Raw genomic sequence first — 21,108 nt, 5'->3', positions numbered from 1 at the left:
TCAGTTTGGAATTGCCCATTAACATCAAACATATGCACAGTTGGAAAGAGGCAGGATAACTTCACTCTGATTTGTGCAGAATGCAAAGTCCACTCTGACCACGACTTGGTACAGGATTCAAAACCAGGATGTTATATCGGTGAGGTTATCAGTATGTCTTTCAAAAAATGAATTAGCTCTGACTAAATATTCACAGCCCTATTATATAACTTTATTATAGTTAGAATCACTATGTATAGAATAATTATAGGGAGATACTTTATTGTCACATGGACAAAGTACTGTACAGCAAAATGTTTGCTTGCATGTTTTGATTAAAATGCATCACTAGTGCAATAATTAGTCACTATAAGTTCCTAACTTCAAAATGTCTTCCTTAACTGAAAAATATCAGAATACTAAGCAACATAATATACATAAGACAAATATATCAAACACTGAAAACACATTATACTAGGAAGAGAAATATGTGTACTTAAATGTGCAAGAATAAGAGAAAAGTGTGATCATCTCAAGAAGTCTGGAAGGTCCCAACAGGCCCTAAAGACTGTAATCAGAGTTTGGAAAATAGGTCTTTCTTTCCAAAAAAGTTGAATGTCCTTGTAATCAGTGGGAACACCTTTAATTAAAGAACAGGTTGCAAATGACAGGAGAAGCCTACACCCAGGTACTAAAATGGAATTTGATGTCTGGATGTCAAACCACAACACCATTCAGGCAGACAACAAGCACCTAAAATGTGTAGTATTTTGCAAGAATAAAATATGTAAAGAATATATTAGTATTTGGATGAGTCCAGCAAGCGTATCTGTGTCTGAGTAAAGGTTTGTCTTGAAGCTAGAATACAATGGTGTACCATGACTTCATAAAATACTCAAGAATCACACATCCAGATGTAATGTAACCAGATATTGAAATGATACGATTACTTAAAATTAGCAGAATAAATGATAAGTCAGGTGAAAAAAAAAACCAAATTCGCTAACTACAATTCTGGAAAGAGGTATATCTAATATACAGCTTCAGGACAGAAAAATGGAGAAAGGGAATTTTCAGAAACTTGATTTCAATCACAACTAAATGAAAGAACATTCATGTGTGAAGACTGTGCCTGCATCTGTGAGGAGAAAAGAAAAATGACTCTAGTGTATGTGAGTAACGAGAGAGAGAGAGAGTGAGAGAGAGAGAGAGCGAGAGAGAGGAGCACATCTGTGTCGTGGGAGTGCACATGGTCAAGTATTCTTTGTAACATATGTTTTCAGAATTTTTGAATGTCCCACAAATATTTTTTAACAGTGTAAGTTGATTTACTGAATCTGATATTCAGAAATCAAATTTAAGTCAGAAGCAAGTTAAGATATACTGATATTGCTTTACACTAATAAATAAAAAGTATTTTAACCAGCTGTTGCAAACTAAATTCATTTGCTAAAATATTAATAGTTTCTCAGGTTTCTGGAAAAAGTCAGCAAACTCAGCTTAGTTTTATGATATTACACTGTAAACATACCCTTTAAGTTTTTTTAGTGTTGAAAGAAAAGGTGAAAATGATCTACTATTCCTGGTGGAATGGAAAACACCACACCTCAGAGAAAAGATACATATAGCAATCCTGATATACCAGACGTGGCCTTAGGCTGTGCTCTTTGCCCCTAATGTTGCTGGGCTCCTCTTGTCAGTGTCTGTTGCTGTCCATCAGTCATGTGATTGGGCCAGCAAGCAAAGTGCTCCCTAGTACTTACAGTTTACTATTTTTTAACGGTTTGTCGGATTATGACTTTCTACTTGTTTATGCACTCTGCCTGTATGGGTTATGAATGCTAAAATGCACTAATCTGCCCTAACTGCTCATCCACGTCTTCACTGGGCATCTGCACTGTGCAGGTGGCACACTGCATTGCAGTACTGAGGCATGTCTTTCATCAGGAAGGCTGAAGGGGTTGTGCTTGAGCTCACCCCTCTATAGACAGGATAACAAATGAGGACATTAACCATCAAACTGAGCATTATACTGGATTCAGAAAAAATAGGTTAACCACTGATCACATTTTCATATTAAGAACTATACATGAAAAATGCCATAAATACAATATAACTACCAGCGATCTGTAGATTATAAACAGAGCTTTGATGGGGTAGATAGAGGAGGCATAAAAAAATATTAGAAGACTTTACCAACGAAACTAACAGATCTTATAATCACGACACTAAGAGATAAAGAGTAAAGCAAGGATACAAGGTCAGCTGTCAAAAAATGTTCATATTAATCAAGGACTTTGTCAAGGAAGATGTTTTGTCAGCAATGCTGTTTATTCTATGCTAAGAGTTTGTAGTGAGGAAGCTAAATATAAATCCAGGTAGCCATATTTATAATAGAATGACACAGTGTTTAGCCTAGCTGATGCCGTTATTCTGATTGCAAGAAACCAAAAAATAGCTTGACAGAGAAAGCTAGAGTACTTGAATAATCAAACAGAACAGGTCTGCAAATCAATCCAGGTAAAAAAAGACAAAATATGTGCACAAAGTGTAGGGTAAAAAATATTAGTAAAGTAGAATTATGGAACTACAGTACAACAATAACTAATCTAATATTTAGGAGTAATTTATAACAAACTATGAGATACATATGGAAATTAAAGCAAGGCTAGCTACGGTAAGCAAGTACTCGTATTATGTTGTAAAAGGTCTATTGAAATCAAGTCCATTGACCAGAAAAGGCTAAAGGTGCAGATTTATAATGTCATGATTAAATCAGCATTTCTGTATGGTGCTGAACGTTGGAAATTAACAAAATGTGGATAACACATGCTGTGAACCTGGGAAAGAAAAGTCTTGAGGAAGATAATTTGGGTCCGTATATTAATATGGAGAATGGAGAATATGGACTAATAATAAAGTCATGAAGCAAGATAAGCACATGGACCTAGTGAAAGAACAGAAAATCAGAAGTTTGCAAAGGCAGGGATACATGGAAAGGTTACATGGTGATAGAACCCTTAAGAAACTAATACATATTAACCCACACAGCAGCAGAAATGATGAATGACAAAGAAAGTGGTGGCTGAAGGAAGTGGAGGCTGATCCACAACAACTAGGAAGGGAATGAAATGCAACTGAAACATTAAGAAGCTTACAATGGCATGTTATAATGTACTTGCACTATGCTTTAATATTATTTATATAAATATTTTATTAAAGACTGCAGCATTATACAGGTAGTTTATAATTTAACATCCCCACCTCACAATACTTTGTGGTCTAGTGAGGATCCTAACAAGCATGCGTAAAGTAATGATTCTTTCTGAGTGTGAGGCAGTGTAGGTAAGCATGGGCAGAGTTTGAGGCCTTTCTTGCCCACTCAATGTACTAAACAACTAAAAATTTCACACAAGGGTTATTTCTTCTGCTATTATAGCAGAAGACACTTGACAGGGTACAAGTAACAATTGGTAAGAACATGGCTTGCGCTAATATGGAGGAGCCAGACTAAATCACAAATGGGTGGGTACAATCAACAAACAAACATGTTATAGTGAACACATACTTAAGGGGCTCCATATGTGGTGAATTATTGTGCACCTTCCATGGTGTTTGTGCTGCTTATACTGTATGGAAAGGTTGTTTCAACCTGTTGATGCTCTGTTTTGGCATTAAGTACATAATTATTACAGAGCATTGAATTCGATCAATATAATATATGATTAATATATCTTACATTATATCTTATACTTAAAGCATTAAATTGTCTGGTTGTATTTTTGCACTGTTATTTGGTTAACTCTACTGTGGCTTCTAAGTAAAAGATCTGTTCTGATGTCTGCTCATAGTAGCACCGGCTTCTTGTCATAAACCTCTGTTCAAAAATCTGTTCAAACTACTGATTAATAACGTCATCAGCATTGCTGCTATTCGTTTAACTTCTTTGGAAAATCAATACTTTACTAAAATAGTTTTCATAACCTTGAAGAATTAATTTGCTTTTCTATTCATGTTGGAAATTCATATTGATATGTGTCCATCCCAAGCAAGTACCTGCTTTAAGATTTGGTTTTGGTGATGCTTCTGAAACATTCCGTCCATTCTGTTAATTTAGTTTGAGAGAGTTTATTTCAGCTTGTATAGTTTGTGTATTGTATATTCTTGTTTTATACTTCCCGCTGTGTCTTTTTCTCTTTAGTGAAGTAAATAAAAACTAGCAAACCCGCGGCATACCATACACTTCATAATCAGGCCAGTTTTTTAATGATTTTTAAGCACAGGGAGAAAATTAACATTTGAAAAATCTGTAATGTAATAAATCAGCAAGAAAAGCAACATTGTAACAATGCACGGAACGAACCAACACGCAATCATCCGTGACTGAAAACTGGTGGACCACAATCGCACCTTCTCTTGCCAGACGGAGGGATGGGGGTGCACGGTACGGAGTGTGGAACGGGAGGAGAGGAGAAGGACGTCCATTCAGCTCCCTCCGTCATGCTAGTCTGCTGATCTCTCGTTCAGTATGCACTGCCCGCTCATGTGCCCACCTCCAACTTATCACTTGAGTCGTTGTCGCCTTTACACAGTCTAGATGCACCTGTGACTCACGTAGACTTTTCATTGCTCTATGCGGTTTTAGCTGCTTTTCTATATATAATCCACCAAGACACCTGACCACGGTAGTAGCGAGGTGGGAGGGGGGTGTGTACAAAGGGTAGGGACGTAACCAGTGGGAGTTTATGAGTCGCACTTAGTGGGAATTCCACGGTTTGCAGCCCGAATGGGGTTCAACGGCTTACCTACGCCTCTCTGATAAACGTCTTTGTGAAATTAAAACTAATTATAAGCTTAGACCTCTGAATGGATGGTATAATTAAACATGTATAACAAAGATTTTTTTTAAAGTTCTGAAAACTCTGAGGTCTATGTTTATAACTAGTTTTAATTTCACAAAGACGTGTGGTGATTGGTTATATGGAGAAAGACAAAGAAAGGATAGGAACTGGGGGTTTAGTACATAAGATAGACACAGCAAACATGCAATAAAGAAAGCCCGCTCAGAAAAACATCCATTGAATTCTGCATTCGTGTCTCCGACCTCCAGATCATGAACCCAACATTTACACAATACTTCAGTTAAACTTGTGCGATACCCATTTAAATACCGGTATCCAGTTTTTTGGAGCCTCGTCACACCTGCCATAAAGTTCTCTACACTGAACGTAGACCTGAGGACCCCTTAATGCAAGGGAGCAGCACTACAGCCACGCCACCGTACACCCCACCACGCATATTTAATACATGCTTTAATGCATTTCATCGTGAAAAAGATATCAAGTATTTATCTTAGTACTCTGAATGTTCATTGAATAGGAATATCATGAAGTCAATGTGCGGTGATCGCTGCCGGCGCTTCCTCAGTGCAAGAGGAAGTCAGTTTAACAAGCGCGCAGAGATTAACAACTGGGTCGGGGAACACTTAATATAAAGCATTTAATGTGCTACATTAATTTATGACGGAGTTTGAGGAAATCTAGTAAATTAAACATTCATTTTAAGATGAAGTTTGTGACATTCTACTGACAAAATAAACTATGAGAATAAAGTGGAAATGTTGACTTTATTCTTGAAATAAATGTCGAGAATAAAGTCAACATGTTGACTTTAATCTCGATGTAAATGTCGAGAATAAAGTGGAAATGTCGAGAATAAAGTGAACATGTCAACTTTAATCTCGACATTTACATTTTTTTTTCTTCACTGAGTCCGTATTTTTTTCACCGTGGCCTTAATACACTTCCGTAGGTTTTTCAGGGCCTGTTGTGCTAGTTTTAATCAAGAAATGATCCATTTCTCATCCGCGATGCTACTTGTTTCAGTTTCAGCAACACGCATATAGCGAGAACAACGTGCTTACCGCAGTGCTTTATGGGTTACGCAGGTAATTCCTAATGACATATTCGAAATTCCGCAAGATGGTACATTTCCAAAGAAGTAAATATTACCGATGTTGTTGGGAAAAAATAATCGCGTCTAAGTGAAGATTTTTATAGATATTTCATAACATTTGGAAATCGTTAGAATGTTTTCTTCTTTATTTTTAATAAACTGACAGTGCGAAACCAACTTGTTTTATATGAAAAATTCTCTAATCAAAAACGATCTATAGACAGCTCATCAAAATTGATGTTGTCACACAATAAATTTAACTCCTCAATATATCACAACCTATGTGAAATCGCAAATTTCAGGAAAGATTATCTGCCTAACAAGCTTTATGTGGTGAAAACATTTGCATTGTAAGTGAAATAACCGCATTTTTATGTAGAAACAATGAATTCTATCAATAATATATAAAAGTTAGCGATATTATAATGAAAAATCATCAAATTACATCGTAACGTCGGCATGAAAAAAATGACCACATCTCCAAGGGTGTAAATAGTAGGGTAAAATACTTATGTAAGACCATAAGAGTGACTCCCCTTTGAAAAATCAGCCATCATTTTGTAAACAATATTGAAGAGCAATTTGAGACATGAAGAACATGCCTAAGTAGACTGTTTCTGCACAAAGTACATACCGAAATGTTTAAAATTTGAAAGTGGTGGTAAAAATGTGCCCTGCACAGCACATGTAATTCTTTTTTCTCCAGAAAATTGCACTTGTTCGCGGACAACTTAAACTAGAAAAACACGCTTGCCCGACGGTCAATTTACCCGTGTCGCACGAGTCGGGCATTGGATTTCCGCACCCCTGTTTGTTAATATGAAATGTACTTTATGTTATGAACAGTTTATGATATTTTATATCATGTAGTAGCATGTTTGTGACTCTAAAAAACTGAATCATTTTAATGGTTTGCCTGAACCCAATATGGCTAAATTTCAAACTCTATCCATGTTTTTGAGTGAGTCCTTTGATGGACAAATGTATGGTCTAAAGCTATTTTTTGCCTCCTGCAAACTACTATGTATATAATCTTTGGCTAACCCAACTCAGCAATCAATAACAAATGGAACTGAAAAATGGAAGGATGAGCAAATGAAAAGAGATCTTTTGCCAGCCTGTGCCATGGTTTGGTTCCCTTCTGGGACATTAGCTTGTGACCTCTATACCCTCATGTGGTACACATAATGGGCCCTTGATCTCCTGAGCACAGTGGGTGGCCTGTCTTTTACTGCAAGGGTAATCATAATGTCTAGCACAGCTATTTTCTGTTTGCCACCTTAATAAAAGGATAAGTGTCTATACAGTGGGTACGGAAAGTATTCAGACCCCTTCAATTTTTCACTCTTTGTTATATTGCAGCCATTTGCTAAAATCATTTAAATTAATTTTTTTCCTCATTAATGTATACACAGCTTAGAATTAAGGCCAAAAAGTTCTATCTTGGTCTCATCAGACCAGTGAATCTTATTTCTCACCATCGCAGAGTCCTTCAGGTGTCTTTTAGCAAACTCTATGCGGGCTGTCATATGTCTTGCCTCTCCTCCAACCTGACAGAACTGGAGAGGATCTGCAAGGAGGAATGGCAGAGGATCCCCAAATCCAGGTGTGAAAAACTTGTTGCATCTTTCCCAAGAAGACTCATGGCTGTATTAACTCAAAAGGGTGCTTCTACTAAATACTGAGCAAAGGGTCTGAATACTTAGGACCATGTAATATTTCAGTTTTTCTTTTTTAATAAATCTGCAACAATTTCAAAAATTCTTTTTTTTTGTCTGTCAATATGGGGTGCTGTGTGTACATCAATGAGGAAAAAAATTAATTTAAATGATTTTAGCAAATGGCTGCAATATATCAAAGAGTGAAAAATTGAAGGGGGTCTGAACACTTTCCGTACCCACTGTATGTCTGCCTGGTTGCTATGTGTCTGTTATTCCAAAAGATGAGGCATTACAAACATTTTAAATTACATTGCATTTGTTATTCTAATAGATGGTGCACCACAAATATCAACACGGCTTTTACGAATTCCATACCAAATGACATATAATATACACATATGCATTACATGGTACAATACAGACATTAACTCTAAGGCCTATATTGATTGATTATTGATCTTAGCAGAGTAGCACATCTAGAATTAGAATATTTCATTGCCACCATGTACTGTCTGAAAATATTTCACAGTACAGTACTTGCATATTAATTTTACCAAAGGAACTATTATCATGGATATATCATATTTAATCATTTATTTTCAATCTGTAGCCTAGGTCACAAAAAACTGGATCATTGTGAGGATGACATTTATGTCTTACTCATGTCTGTTGGAAGAAACATTAATATTCTATGCCATTCTGTAGTACACTGTGAGCTCAGAGATTTATCTGGAGTGAACTAGTCAAGTGTTACATCAAATAGCTGTATCTTTTGTTGAACAGGCAGTAAAGGAGGGGATTACTTTACTTTACTCCCTCAGATGTCTGACGAAAGCTTGGATTTCTCCATCTGTTCTCATTAATTTCCACAGGTGCACAGCAGTCTGTCCTCACTGGCTGCATAACATTTTAGTATGGGACCTTTTCAGCCCAGTGCTGCTAAACACTGCAGAGGGTGCAGAGGACAGTAAAGAATATTATAGGCACCCAGATGTCTTCCATTCAGGACATACATAACATACTATGCCTTAAAAAGGCAAACAGAATTATTATGTTGCTTTCTCACTACTCATTTCTAGGAAATGGTACTGGATCTTTTATACTGACATCAGGATATTCAGGTAAAATTTCTATTCACAACTCATAGATTTCCTGAACTGTTAGTCATAATAGTAAACTACTGTATAAAGTATATAATTTTATATATGTTGCACTGTATGCATGTTGTCTATTTTGTATTTGTTTACTTTTTTAAGTGTACATGTATCCCTTTCGGAACTGAATCACTATCTCTATTTTGAAGAGACATGCAAGTAAGAATTTCATTGTAATACAAAGGATGTTCAAAAAATTTCCACACTTTTTTAAAATTTATTAAGAATTTCAAAAACAAATTACTTTACTTTTCTACATAGTTACCTTCCTTTGTGATGCAATTTTCCCACCGTCGTATCAACATTTTAATGCCATCAGCAAAAAATGTCTTTGGTTGGGCACGTAGCCACTGATGCACCGCTGCTTTCACATTAAGGTTCTTTCTTCATTCCTTGTGGTCGTGGGTGCAGCTGGACATTCGGAGTGTTCTGCATCCATCACACTAGTACGGCTATTTTCAAACATTTCAATACACTCATAGATGACTCTATGAGAAAAAACTTTATCCGCATACTGAGCACACATGTGGAGATGAATTTGTGCTCCCAGCACACCTTTTGCCCACAAAATGCGTATGACAGAATGCTGTTCTTCTTTAGTACAATTTATAAGTTTTGCAGCCATCTTCACCACAGACGTGTCCGGAGGCAGGATGAAAGAAGGAAGGTAAAGAGAGTGAACTGAGGGTAGGAACTTTGAATTTTGGCAGTATGACTGGTAACAGGAGAGAGTTAGCTGATGTGATGGAGAGAAGGAATGTTGATATATTGTGTGCGCAAGAGACTGAGTGGAAGGGGAGTAAGGCCAGGTGGATCGGAGGTGGATTCAAATTGTCCTCTCATGGTATGGATGGGAAGAGAAAAGGGGTAGGGGTTATTCTGAAGGAACAGTATGTCAAGAATGCTTTGGAGATAAAAAGAGTGTCAGACCAATGATTATGAAGCTGGAAATTGAAGTTGTGGTGATGCTGAGAAAGATGTGCAGTAAGTTACGGTGATAAAAGATAGAGATGGAAATGCACTCACAAGTGAGGAGAGCATGTTGAGCAGATGGAAATACTACTCTGAAAGGCTGATTAATGAAGAGAATGAGAGAGAGAAAGAGAGAGAGAGAGAGAGAGAGAGATGGTTTCATGATGTTATGGTTTGGTGCAATTTTTGCTCTGAAGGTATTGATGAGGAAGTATAAAGAAGGCCAGAAGGAGTTGCACTGAGTCTTTGTGGATCTAGAGAAAACAAATGACAGGGTGCCTCGAGAGGAGTTGTGGTATTGTATGAAGAAGTCGGGAGTGGCAGAAGTATGTAAAGTTGTATATTATATGTACGAGGAAGTGTGACAGTGGTGAGATCTGTAGTAGTAGGACAGATGCATTCAACATGGAGGTGGGATTACATCAGGGATCAGCTCTAAACCCTTTCTTATTTGCAATGGTGATGGACAGGTGGACAGACGAGATTAGACAGGAGTCCCCGTGGACTGTGATTTTTGCTGATGACATTGTGATCTGTAGTGAGTGTAGGGAGCAGGTTCAGGAGACCCTGGAGAGGTGGAGATATGCTGTAGAGAAGAGAGGAATGAAGGTCAGTAGAAACAAAACAGAATACATGTGCGTAAATAAAAGGGAGGTCAGTAGAATGATGAGGATGCAGGGAGAAGAATTGGCAAAGGTGGATTAGGTTTGGGATCAACAGTACAGAGTAATGAGGATTGTGGAAGGGAGGTGAAAAAGAGAGTGTTGGCACAGTGGAATGGGTGGAGAAGAGTTTCAGGAGTAATCTGTGACAGATGGTATCAGCAAGACTTAAAGAGAAACTCTACAGAACGGTAGTGAGACCAGCTATGTTATATGGGTTAAAAACAGTGGCAGGAGACAGAGCTGGAGGTGGCAGAGTTAAAGATGTTAAGATTTGCAATGAGTGTGACAAGGATTGATAGGATTAGAAATGAGTACATTAGAAGGTCAGCTCAGGTTGGACAGTTTGGAGACAAAGTCAGAGAAGCGAGATTGTGTTGGTTTGGACATGTGCAGAGGAGAGATGCTGGGTATATTAGGAAAAGGATGCTAAGGATAGAGCTGCCACGCAAGAGGAAGGCCTAAGAGAAGATTTATGGATGTGGTGAGAGAGGACATGCAGGAGATGTGTGTAACAGAGCAAGATGCAGAAGACAGGATGATATGGAAAAAGATGATGCGCTATGGCAACTCCTAATGGGAGCAGCCAAAACAGGAAAAAGTATATCCTATGTTTGTGAAGAAAACTTTGATTTTAAAAATATTAAACTTTTCCTTTAATTGGAAGTATAGCTATTGACACGAAGAGGCCTGGTATTTTTCTGGACAAGGGTTGGAATAGGTAACTTGGAAGAGCCTACATCTGTAACAATTAACATTTTGAAGCCAACATTAAACTGGCAGCAAGTGAATGGCTAAAGTGTATAGAAGCTAACACTGTATATGAACAGTCTGAAACATATGTAATACTCATAAAAGTAGCTACTTGGGGAGTGTTATTAGGGCAGGGACACAAAACCAGTCAATGACATGGATACTTGTCTAAGTCTTATCATCTTGATAGTGATATTAAATTTCAGTACATTTCCATGGAATATATAAACTATTGAATCATGCTCATCTTGGGAGTGTTGTAAACAGATGAATACCAATGCATCCAAACACATAGGATAAAATGGTAAAATCAGTGAAATGTTGTCAGGTATTTCAGGTAGTGCTCCTGAACTGGAGTTCATAAACCAAAGATCTGAGGGTAGCATGATGGAAAGGTTTCCTAAGGCAACAGCATACTAGCATTAGCCTTAAGCTAGGAGTCCTTCAAATTACAGGCATCATGTTGCATAGCAGGGTCTGCTTTTCTGAGCATGACTGCTCACATAGAGAACTTACAGTGCAACTAGGAGTCAGAGATATAGTAAAGAGCAGTGGTGAATCCTTAACAGAGGTGGGTAGAGAGCCAAAAATTGTACTCAAGTAAGAGTAGCGTTACTTCAAAATAATATTACTCAAGTAGAAGTAAAAGTAGTCATCCAAAAAATTACTCAAGTAAGAGTAAAAAAGTATTTGGTGAAAAGACTACTCAAGTACTGAGTAACTGTTTGATCATAATAAATGATTTATTTTTTGAAATGTAATAAGCAGACAAAAATATAAAATAATGTGCAAATCTGCTATTTCCATATAATAAAATAAAAAATGAGTAAAAATAAATAACATCTTTACAAAATTAAGATGCACAAATAACACAAAGTTCCGAATCTCAGTTTTTCATAACAAAGCTTTTGAAGCCAATACTTACAGTAGGTAACGTGTATGTTTGAATAGTGCAAGCTACTTACAGTAATAAGATATACTGTACACTGACAGTATAATACTGCATATTCACTTGCCCTCCAAATAGCACAGCTGATAGAAAATAACATTAGAACAAGGCAGTTTGTGCACGTACAAGAAGTCTCACTTTACCCTGACTGTCTGTGTCTGTGCATGTTTGGTTAAAACGTGCTTGTTCTTCACTCAGTGAAGTGATGGTTAAGCTTCAGCAGGAGTTGGCTCTCATTTTTCATGTATTCTTTCTTTCCCTGCCCACTGTCTGTGAGGAGTTTGTGCCGCTATGCCGCCACAGTTTGTGCGACAAAGTCTAAGTAGGATAGACTGGAATAAGCTTTTAAATGTGGAGACAGTCGAGGGGCAGTGGAACAGGTTTAAAAATGTTTTACATGTAATGCAGGACAGATGCATACCTAAATTTGGAATCAATAGGAAACTAAAAAAAACTCCACGATGGATTAATAAAGATTTAAAAAAGAAGTTGCAAAGGAAAAAACTGCTGTATAAGGCGTATAAGACTAATGACTGCAAAGAGAATCGTAGCGCATATGAGAACATGAGGGCAACCATTAAGAAGGATATCAGAGAGGCTAAAAGACAGTTGGAGAGGAATATAGCAGATAAGGCGAAAGAAGACCCCAAGAGATTCTTTCAGTATTTTAGTAGTAAAAGAACAGTTAAGGAGGTCAAGTCAAGTTCATCAGGAATAGCAAAGGGGAATTAAAAGATACAGACAATGAAATAGCAGATGCCCTAAACTTACATTTTTCTGAGGTGTTTACAAATGAGCAAGTGGATAACCTGCCAGAGGTAAACGCGACCACTAAGGAGGTAATGAGGGATCTGGAAATTGTACAGGGAGAAGTGCTGTTCAGATTAAATAAGATGAAATCAAACAAATCACCAGGCCCAGATAATATTTATCCTCGTGTTCTTAAGGAGGCTAGTGAGTACATATACAGTATAAACCCTTGACACATATTTGTAGGAAGTCACTGTGCACTGGAGAGATTCCAAAGGACCGGGAAAATGGCAAATATCATCCCATTATATAAAAAGGGTGACAGGGCAGATCCAAGCAACTATAGCCCAGTAAGCTTAACATGTATCACAGAAAAATTAATGGAAGGAATTATTAAGGATAAGATTGAGCAACACATGGCAAGGACAGGAGTTATTCTGAACAGTCAGTATGGGTTCAGAAGAGGGAGGTCGTGTTTTACTAACATGTTGGAATTCTATGAGGTTGCAACAAAAGCATAAGATCAAAGTGGAGCTTATGATATTATTTATCTGGACTTTCAGAAAGCATTTGATAAGTTGCCACATGAGAGGTTGGGCATCAAGTTAAAAGAAGTGGGAGTTCAGGTTGATGTTTTTAGATGGGTGCAGAATTGGCTCAGACACAGGAAGCAGAGGGTGATGGTGCGAGGAACCTCATCACAACTGGCCAATGTTAAGAGTGGTGTTCCACAGGGGTCAGTGCTAGTGCCGTTGCTATTTTTAATATATATAAATGATTTAGATAGGAATATAAGTAACAAGCTGGTTAAGTTTGCAGATGATACCAAGATAGGTGGTATCATCCTTATGAGAAGGATTTAGGAGTCATAGTGGACTCTAAGCTATCAACTTCCCAACAGTGTTCAGAAGCCATTAAGAAGGCTAACAGAATGTTAGGTTATATAGGACGATCTGTGGAGTACAAGTCCAACGAGGTTATGCTCAACCTTTATAATGCACTGGTGTCGTCTCATCTTGAGTACTGTGTGCAGTTTTGGTCTCCAGGCTACAAAAACGGACATAGCAGCCATAGAAAGGTCCAGAGAAGAGCGACTAGGCTGATTCCAGGACTACAGGGGTTGAATTATGGGGAAAGATTAAAAGAGCTGAGCCTTTACAGTTTAAGCAAAAGAAGATTAAGAGGTGACATGATTGAAGTGTTTAAAATTATAAAGGGAATTAGTACAGTGGATCGAGACTTGTATTTTAAAATGAGTTCATCAAGAACACGGGGACACAGTTGGAAACTTGTTAAGGGTAAATTTCGCACACACATTAGGAAGTTTTTCTTTACACAAAGAACGATAGACACTTGGAATAAGCTACCAAGTAGTGTGGTAGACAGTAAGACGTTAGGGACTTTCAAAACTCGACTTGATGTTTTCTTGGAGAAAACAAGTGGATAGGACTGGCGAGCTTTGTTGGGCTGAATGGCTTGTTCTCGTCTAGATTGTTCTAAAGTAAAAATGTGACTTCATGGCTACGTCTGGTTGGTGAAACTGAGTCTTGTGATTATTGTTGCTACGTCTGATTGGTAAAACAGTCATGCAGTAGATGCACTGGTGGCTTGTCTCTGGTAAAAATACTGTATAGCGTATCTAACGGAAAAAGTAACGATTCGAGTGTTGCCCAATGTAGCGGAGTAAGAGTAACGTTTCTTCTTCACAAATGTAGATATTTTATCTACAGCGACTAGTTGGACTAATTCCCAAATGGGGAGTCTAATATTTTGTGTTTTATTCATACATAGTGTTTGACAGAAAATAAAAGCAAAATGATGCAGTACTCAAATAGGTTCTTTTGCATTATTGGACATTTTTATTCAGATACACAGTTGGATGCTGCTTGCTAACTAGGGTCATCTAAGCTCCTTGGATTAAGAAGGTAACCATGCAAATCAGGCATTATGTTTTCATGGAAGAATCTGATAGTGACCCTGTCCTAATCTTAGGACTTTAAAGGTAGACCTGAGTATCTACAAAACTTTTACTTTTGCTCTACTAAGTCACACTTACCAGCCTGTCCTGGAGATGCAGCTTCAGTCTGCAGTTCCACTTGTGGTCACTATCAAGATAAACTAAGGTAGATTGCATCTATGATTCTCTTATCATCTAGACCCCAGTTGGTTTATTAGAAAATACTTAAAGCAAAGCAAAGAAGCTGGTTCAAAAGTTTATTCAGTCAATTCAGAATGATTCTCTAAACTACGGTTCTTAATGTGACAAAGCAGGAGCCAAGCAAATAAATATGACAATTCATAACTATGTAAGTTCTTCTAGACATGTAAGAACCCAAAGTACCTATGCTTCAGAGCTGATAGGTCTTGTATCCACCATAGAGTGTGAATGGACCCTGTATTTATGCTGGTGTTATGCTTCCTTACTGTGCCCCTTAATAGGGCATTACAGTTTACGAGCCAAATTGGTTCCCATGTGCATGCCTCATGACATTGAGCCAATCCTGATCATTCATGACCTATGTTCTTGAACCTTCTTCTAAACAATGTTTGACTCTTGGCTGGGGTCTGTGGCAAAACATATCTTTTGGCCTTTGCAAACCTTACCCGGTGGTTAAGGTGTTAAGCTACATAAAGTGTCAAGTCGGCCTACTTCAAGTTACTCTTGTGACCGGTTAGCTATTGTCTATAAATCGAACAATTACAATGGAACTTTCCTTGGGAATACAATAAAGTTTTTTAAATACATACTTTATCATTATAAAGGTATCTAAAAATAACAAACTACACACCAAACACTTCTCACAGTCTCTTCCCATAATAGATTGCTGCCCCGCTATTCACAACTCATTCACAGAATATGAATAAATATTTATTGATATTAGATCGCCTAGTTTCACTTCAACAGCAAATTTAAATCCATCCTGTCATTTCCCATTTCGTTATATTTCCATTATCAATTATTGATAGCAGTGTTGTAATATTTGATGCCTTGTTCACAATAACATAAAAATAAAACAGAAAAATGAATCTTTTTAACTTTACTGTCAGCAGATGACTAACTATTGATTCAAGGACACAACACTCACATCCCTAGCTTTACATAAATTAAGGATAAATAATAGCCATGACATAAGGCAGCTCCACAACTTGCATTTTTAATACTTAATACTGGCACAGAGAAACTCTGAAACATAAACATTTATTGCTGTAGTTCAGTTTCACTACTACTGAACAGCTTATTTCATTTAGATATGCATCATACGTTTATTGTCAGAAGTGGTTTATGTTACCTTTCAGTAATCGTTTCCCTCAGGCCGCTAGCTACACCCTTCATGACTGTACTGGCTTTGGGAGTAAGCACAACTTGTGATACAAAGAACGTCCCCTTTCTGCGGCGCTCCTTAATGGTTGATTGCAGGAACTGAATTAGTTTATCTGGGTCAGTGGTATTAGCCCACGGAGAAGGCATCATCTGGCCAGGCCAGAGAAAAGGTACTTCCAAAGCCACAGGATTGTGATAAAAGACTAGAACTTGATATTCTTTTTCCCACAAATACTTGAGACTGACCTCCTGAGCAAATATAGCAGGACAGAGCTTATTCCCAAAAATCTCATGGAGCATATGGACCAGCTTCTCATGGTGGGAGTTCTGCATTCCATAAAAGTGATTAAAATCCAAGAAAACCACTTCTCGTAAATGGGATGCTAAAAAAGTATTGATTTGCTCCAGACCTTCCTTAACTTTTGCACTGAACAAGCCGTGTGCAAAATAAAGTTCGTTGTCAGGGTCTCTAGGTTTAGTTGATATGCGCAAATCAAAAAATCGAATTCCAGCCTCCAGCTGATGTGAAAAGTTCATTGTCTGGGTTGCCAGCCATTTTCTCATCAGTTTTTTTGCTACAGTTCCAAAGACAGATACGAAGTTCTGGACAGTTTCTGGTTGTTCTGGACCAACTGGAGATGCCTCGTCAATGTAGAAGCTAAAGGAGTCATGAGAGCCTGAGAAAAAATGAATAAATGGGCATTAGGATAAATCAATTAGGGCTAATTTATTACTTGAAGCATAATAATAATAATATTTAAGAAAAAATTAAAATAAGATCGACTCTACAGGTATACACATGCTTCATTTCATATTTATGATCCTCTTACTCATATATCAATTTGTTGACAACATTTTACATTTATTTATGTAGCAAATAACATGGGCATCCAGTATATGGGTAGATGATTATAGTAATTATGATTCAATAGCTGCAAAAATAAATGGAGCAATATTATTTACATTATTACAGAAGCATACTAAATAAACAGTATATACAATATAGTTTTACACTGTACTTAAAAGAAGAATATTATAAAGTAAATCCAGTTTTAGAAAATTCAGTTATCTTTGAAGTTTCATGACCAGGCCTCCAATGTGACAGCCTAGTGCTAAAACTGCCATTGGCATCTCTAATTTTTTTATGTTCTCTTGGGTGTCCCTCTGATGTTTTGCTTTGTGCATGCAATATTGATTTTGTAGGAATAAACACAAGCAATTCCCCAGTTCCTCCCTTTTTTGCAGTACAGTATGTTTCAGACTATTTCACTTATTGATAAAAATGAATGTACTGCTCAGAAGGGAATAGTGCTGCAGGAAGATGATTTCAGTTAAGGCAGTTGCACACCAGAGTCACCTTGATGATTTTCACTCAAAAGTGTTCAAAACCAACTAGTTGCACAAGTATCAGGGGACACTTTTTATTTTTTTTTCCTTCAAAAGTGCTGATTGGCAACAATCAAAAAAAGTTTTAGTACATGTGAATGGGCAGCCCAGGCTACAAGTACACTTCAGCATCCCATGTTTGTGTACATATGCCAACATTTCTCATCTGTCACTCACTGCTTGACATTCTCAGAACTGTTATGTGGGGTCCAGTGAAATACTACTGCAGGAAGCAATGGAGAGCAACAAGTTCTTGTCCACCATCGACTTTTGTTCAAGGGATGTCACATGCAAATGATTTAAAATTACACTGACAAGGAATTGCTGTTTCTCAGCAGCAGTCTGTGGATTGCCAACTAGCCACTCACTCCCCTCTACCCACAATCATTTTAAACCAGGAAGGAGTGTAGTACCCTGAGAACTTCACATTCCACATCTATTAATTTATTCACTGTTTCCCCAGATTCTGAGAAGGGATGGCAGCTACTAATATACTAGTTTTGGCCGGAATACCTTTGGATTCATCAATCCCTGGAGAGATGTGAAAGAAAGGGGATGCCTTATTTGGAAGGTGATTTTGATTTTGAAAATGAAGGAATGTTGATTGTTTTACTAAAGAGAGGAGCAAATTTGTTACAAAATAACGGAGTGGTCTGGTGAGTGGCAGAACAGCAGGCTAAAGAAAATGGTGCAGTCAGAGATACAGCCCAAGGAGACAGAGAGAACACATGCCTCCAGGACATGACAGAAAAATTGCTAGGGGGTGGTTAACCCTGCATGGTTGTTGGTTGTGGCTGAGAGGCAAACTAGGAGAAAGTATGTAAATTTTCCTTGAGACACTAGGAGGCTAGTAAACCAGACGTTCAAAAGAGTTACAAAAGAACAGAAGAGCTAGAGAAGAAATAAAAATAAAACAAAATAATACATTTATATAGTGTTGCTCTAGCTACTCAGAGCACTTTACATTAGACAGTGGAGAGCTACTTCAAACAACATCAATGTGCAGCCATTATTGCGCCAGTGCACTCAACATACACTGGATATTAAGTGATGAAGGGATGAGAAAGGCAGCCAATTAGAGCAGGGAATAATTAGGGGCCCAAAACGGATAAGGCAGTGATGGGTAATTTAGCTAAGACATCAGAGTACACAATACTCTTTGTTAAAAGATACACAGGGATCTTTTATGACCACAGAGAGTCAGGACATCAGTTTGCATCTCATCCAAAGCAAGGCACTACTTTGTTCAGCACAGTGTCCCCATCATTGCATTGGAACACTTGGATCCATGTATAGACCACAGAGTAAGTGCACCCTCATGGTGTCTCCTCAAAGAATTGGATGGGCCCAAACCTGCTTAGATTCAGGTGGATTATCTATTTTGAAGTGCAGGTAATATGGCTGCATGTTTGTGGTGGCCAGCAGATGTCAAGTTGTCCCAGGAAAGAAAATATGGTGTCATTCTAACACAGCAGACACTTAGATAACTGATTTGGATACCTCTTACTTTTCATCTTTTATTGAATTTATTAAAAGCATATAACATTCCATACAATCAAGTTAAACTTAACAAAACTAAATTCAATTCAACCCCCGCCCATGAGAAAGAGAGGAAGGCCAACAGCCAGAGAAAAATTTTGAGAGTAGAATAGAGGGAAAGAAGTCCTTCTCCTCAATTTAAATGCTTATTCTAAAATATTATTGATTAGATCCTGCCAGATTTAAAAAAAGATTTGAACAGATCCTCTAAGGGAGAATTGGATTTATTGCAATTTCAAATAGTATATAACATCAGATGCCCAATGACTTAAAAAAGGTGGGCTAGGATTCTTCTAGTTGAGCAAGATAAGTCTATGTGCTAATAGTGAAGTAAAGGCAATTGCAATTTGTCTGCCCTTCTCCACTTTAAGCCCATCTGGACGTACGCCAAACACAGCTGTTAGTGGATTAGGAGGGATTGTGACACCAAGGCTGTCTGATAGGCATTTAAAAATATTTTGTCCAGAATGATGTTAATTTGGTACATGACCAAAACATGTGGCCCAGTGATGCTAGAGCTCGATTGCAACATTTGCAGATTGGATCTTGCCCTGGAACCATTTTAGACCTCTCACTTTCATGGCCATTAAGATTTTAAGGGGTCAGTACACCTTTACTGCCCCTGAACAGCTTAATTTTTAGATATGGCACATATAAAGTCCTGGGACTTAGCTGGAAGATGTTTGAAGCTGCTGGACAGTGTGGAGGCTGGCCCAGACACAGACAGGCAGACACGTTCATGTCACCCACAAACACGTTTATTTACAAATATTTACAGTTCCAAGTGCACCACAAAACCCCCAAAGTCCTGGCCACACAACACCTTCCTTCCTTCCTTACTTCCTTCAGGCCGCCTCCTAGCCTCCTTACATCCAGCTCAGTCCTCTCTGCTCCCGACTCTCGCCTCAAATGAACGGAGGCGGCCCCTTTTATCCTCACGCGGATGTGCTCCAGGTGGGTCTTCCATGGACACACCCCCATGTGGCGGAAGCGCCGGCTGCAACCCCGAAAGCACTCCGGGTGTCCCTGCTCTTCTTCCCCCCAGCACTTCCTGGTGTGGCGGAAGTGCTGAGGTCCTGGGCTCCAAAGGCATGGGGGCGCCCCCTGACGGTGACCACAGGCCCTTACAGGGTGGAGCTTCAAAGCTCTGTACCCGTGGCCCCCAAAGGAACCAGGGCGGTCGCCCCCAGATGGTCTGGGGAAGGCGCAAGCCCTCATCCGGTCATCCTGGGCATCCCACCTCTAACAACAGCTAGAGAGAGAATTAGTGCAGCGTTGGGGGTTATGTGGTGGGTAAACAAGATGAGGTATAAGTAGAAGCTCCCTACCTGATTAACAAGGATAAAACCTATTTAGGTAAACTGTGGGACTACAATAGTTTTGTTTTCGTCTCTTCCGGTTATTTGCAGAACTTTTGTGTTTTGCTTTTGGAAATCCTCCTCCTCAGTTTTGTTGTAAAATAAACCAGTTACTTTTTTTCTGTCTTTGGCATTATTCTGAGAGCATGAGCACCATAAAAATATCTTGTAGTGCAGATCTAAACTGATCTTTTCTACACAGAATAAGTATACCTTGGCCAAATAACTGTGACAGTGTCAAAATTATTATAAAAACACTTAAATAATATTAAATTAATAAAATAATAACAAATAAATGAAATATTCAACCATAAAATACAGTAAGAGCATCTACCCTCCATCCATCCATTATCCAACCCACTATATCATATCACAGGTTCACGGAGGTTTGCTGGAGCCAATCCCAGCCAACATAGGGCACAAGGCAGAATCAAATCTGGGCAGGACGCCAGCCCACCGCAGAACACACCCACACACTCACACACACCCACACACCAAGCACACACTAGGGACAATTTAGGATCACCAATGCAATTAAACCTGCATGTCTTTGGACTGTGGGAGGAAACCGGAGCACCAGTAGGAAACCCACGCAGACACGGGGAGAACATGCAAACTCAACGCAGGAAGAACCCAGGAAGCGAAGCCAGGTCTCTGTACTGCGAGGC

The 21,108-nt window shown here is 38.4% G+C and overlaps 1 protein-coding gene across 2 annotated transcripts in view; it reads right to left on the bottom strand.

Annotated features, from left to right (window-relative positions):
• Window positions 1-21,108, bottom strand: part of plcxd3 (phosphatidylinositol-specific phospholipase C, X domain containing 3) — a 263,014-nt gene that overhangs the window by 87,711 nt on the left and 154,195 nt on the right. For both annotated transcript variants that reach the window (XM_039758623.1, XM_039758622.1), the window contains exon 2: window positions 16,126-16,834. In XM_039758623.1, the coding sequence (XP_039614557.1) occupies window positions 16,126-16,834 (709 nt within the window). The remainder of the gene's footprint in view (window positions 1-16,125; window positions 16,835-21,108) is intronic.

This window comes from Polypterus senegalus, chromosome 7 (genome assembly GCF_016835505.1).
Source record: "Polypterus senegalus isolate Bchr_013 chromosome 7, ASM1683550v1, whole genome shotgun sequence".
In the NCBI taxonomy this organism is placed as follows: Eukaryota; Metazoa; Chordata; class Cladistia; order Polypteriformes; family Polypteridae; genus Polypterus; species Polypterus senegalus.
Note: the sequence above shows the minus strand (reverse complement) of the source record. Positions and strands in the feature narration are given on the sequence as shown.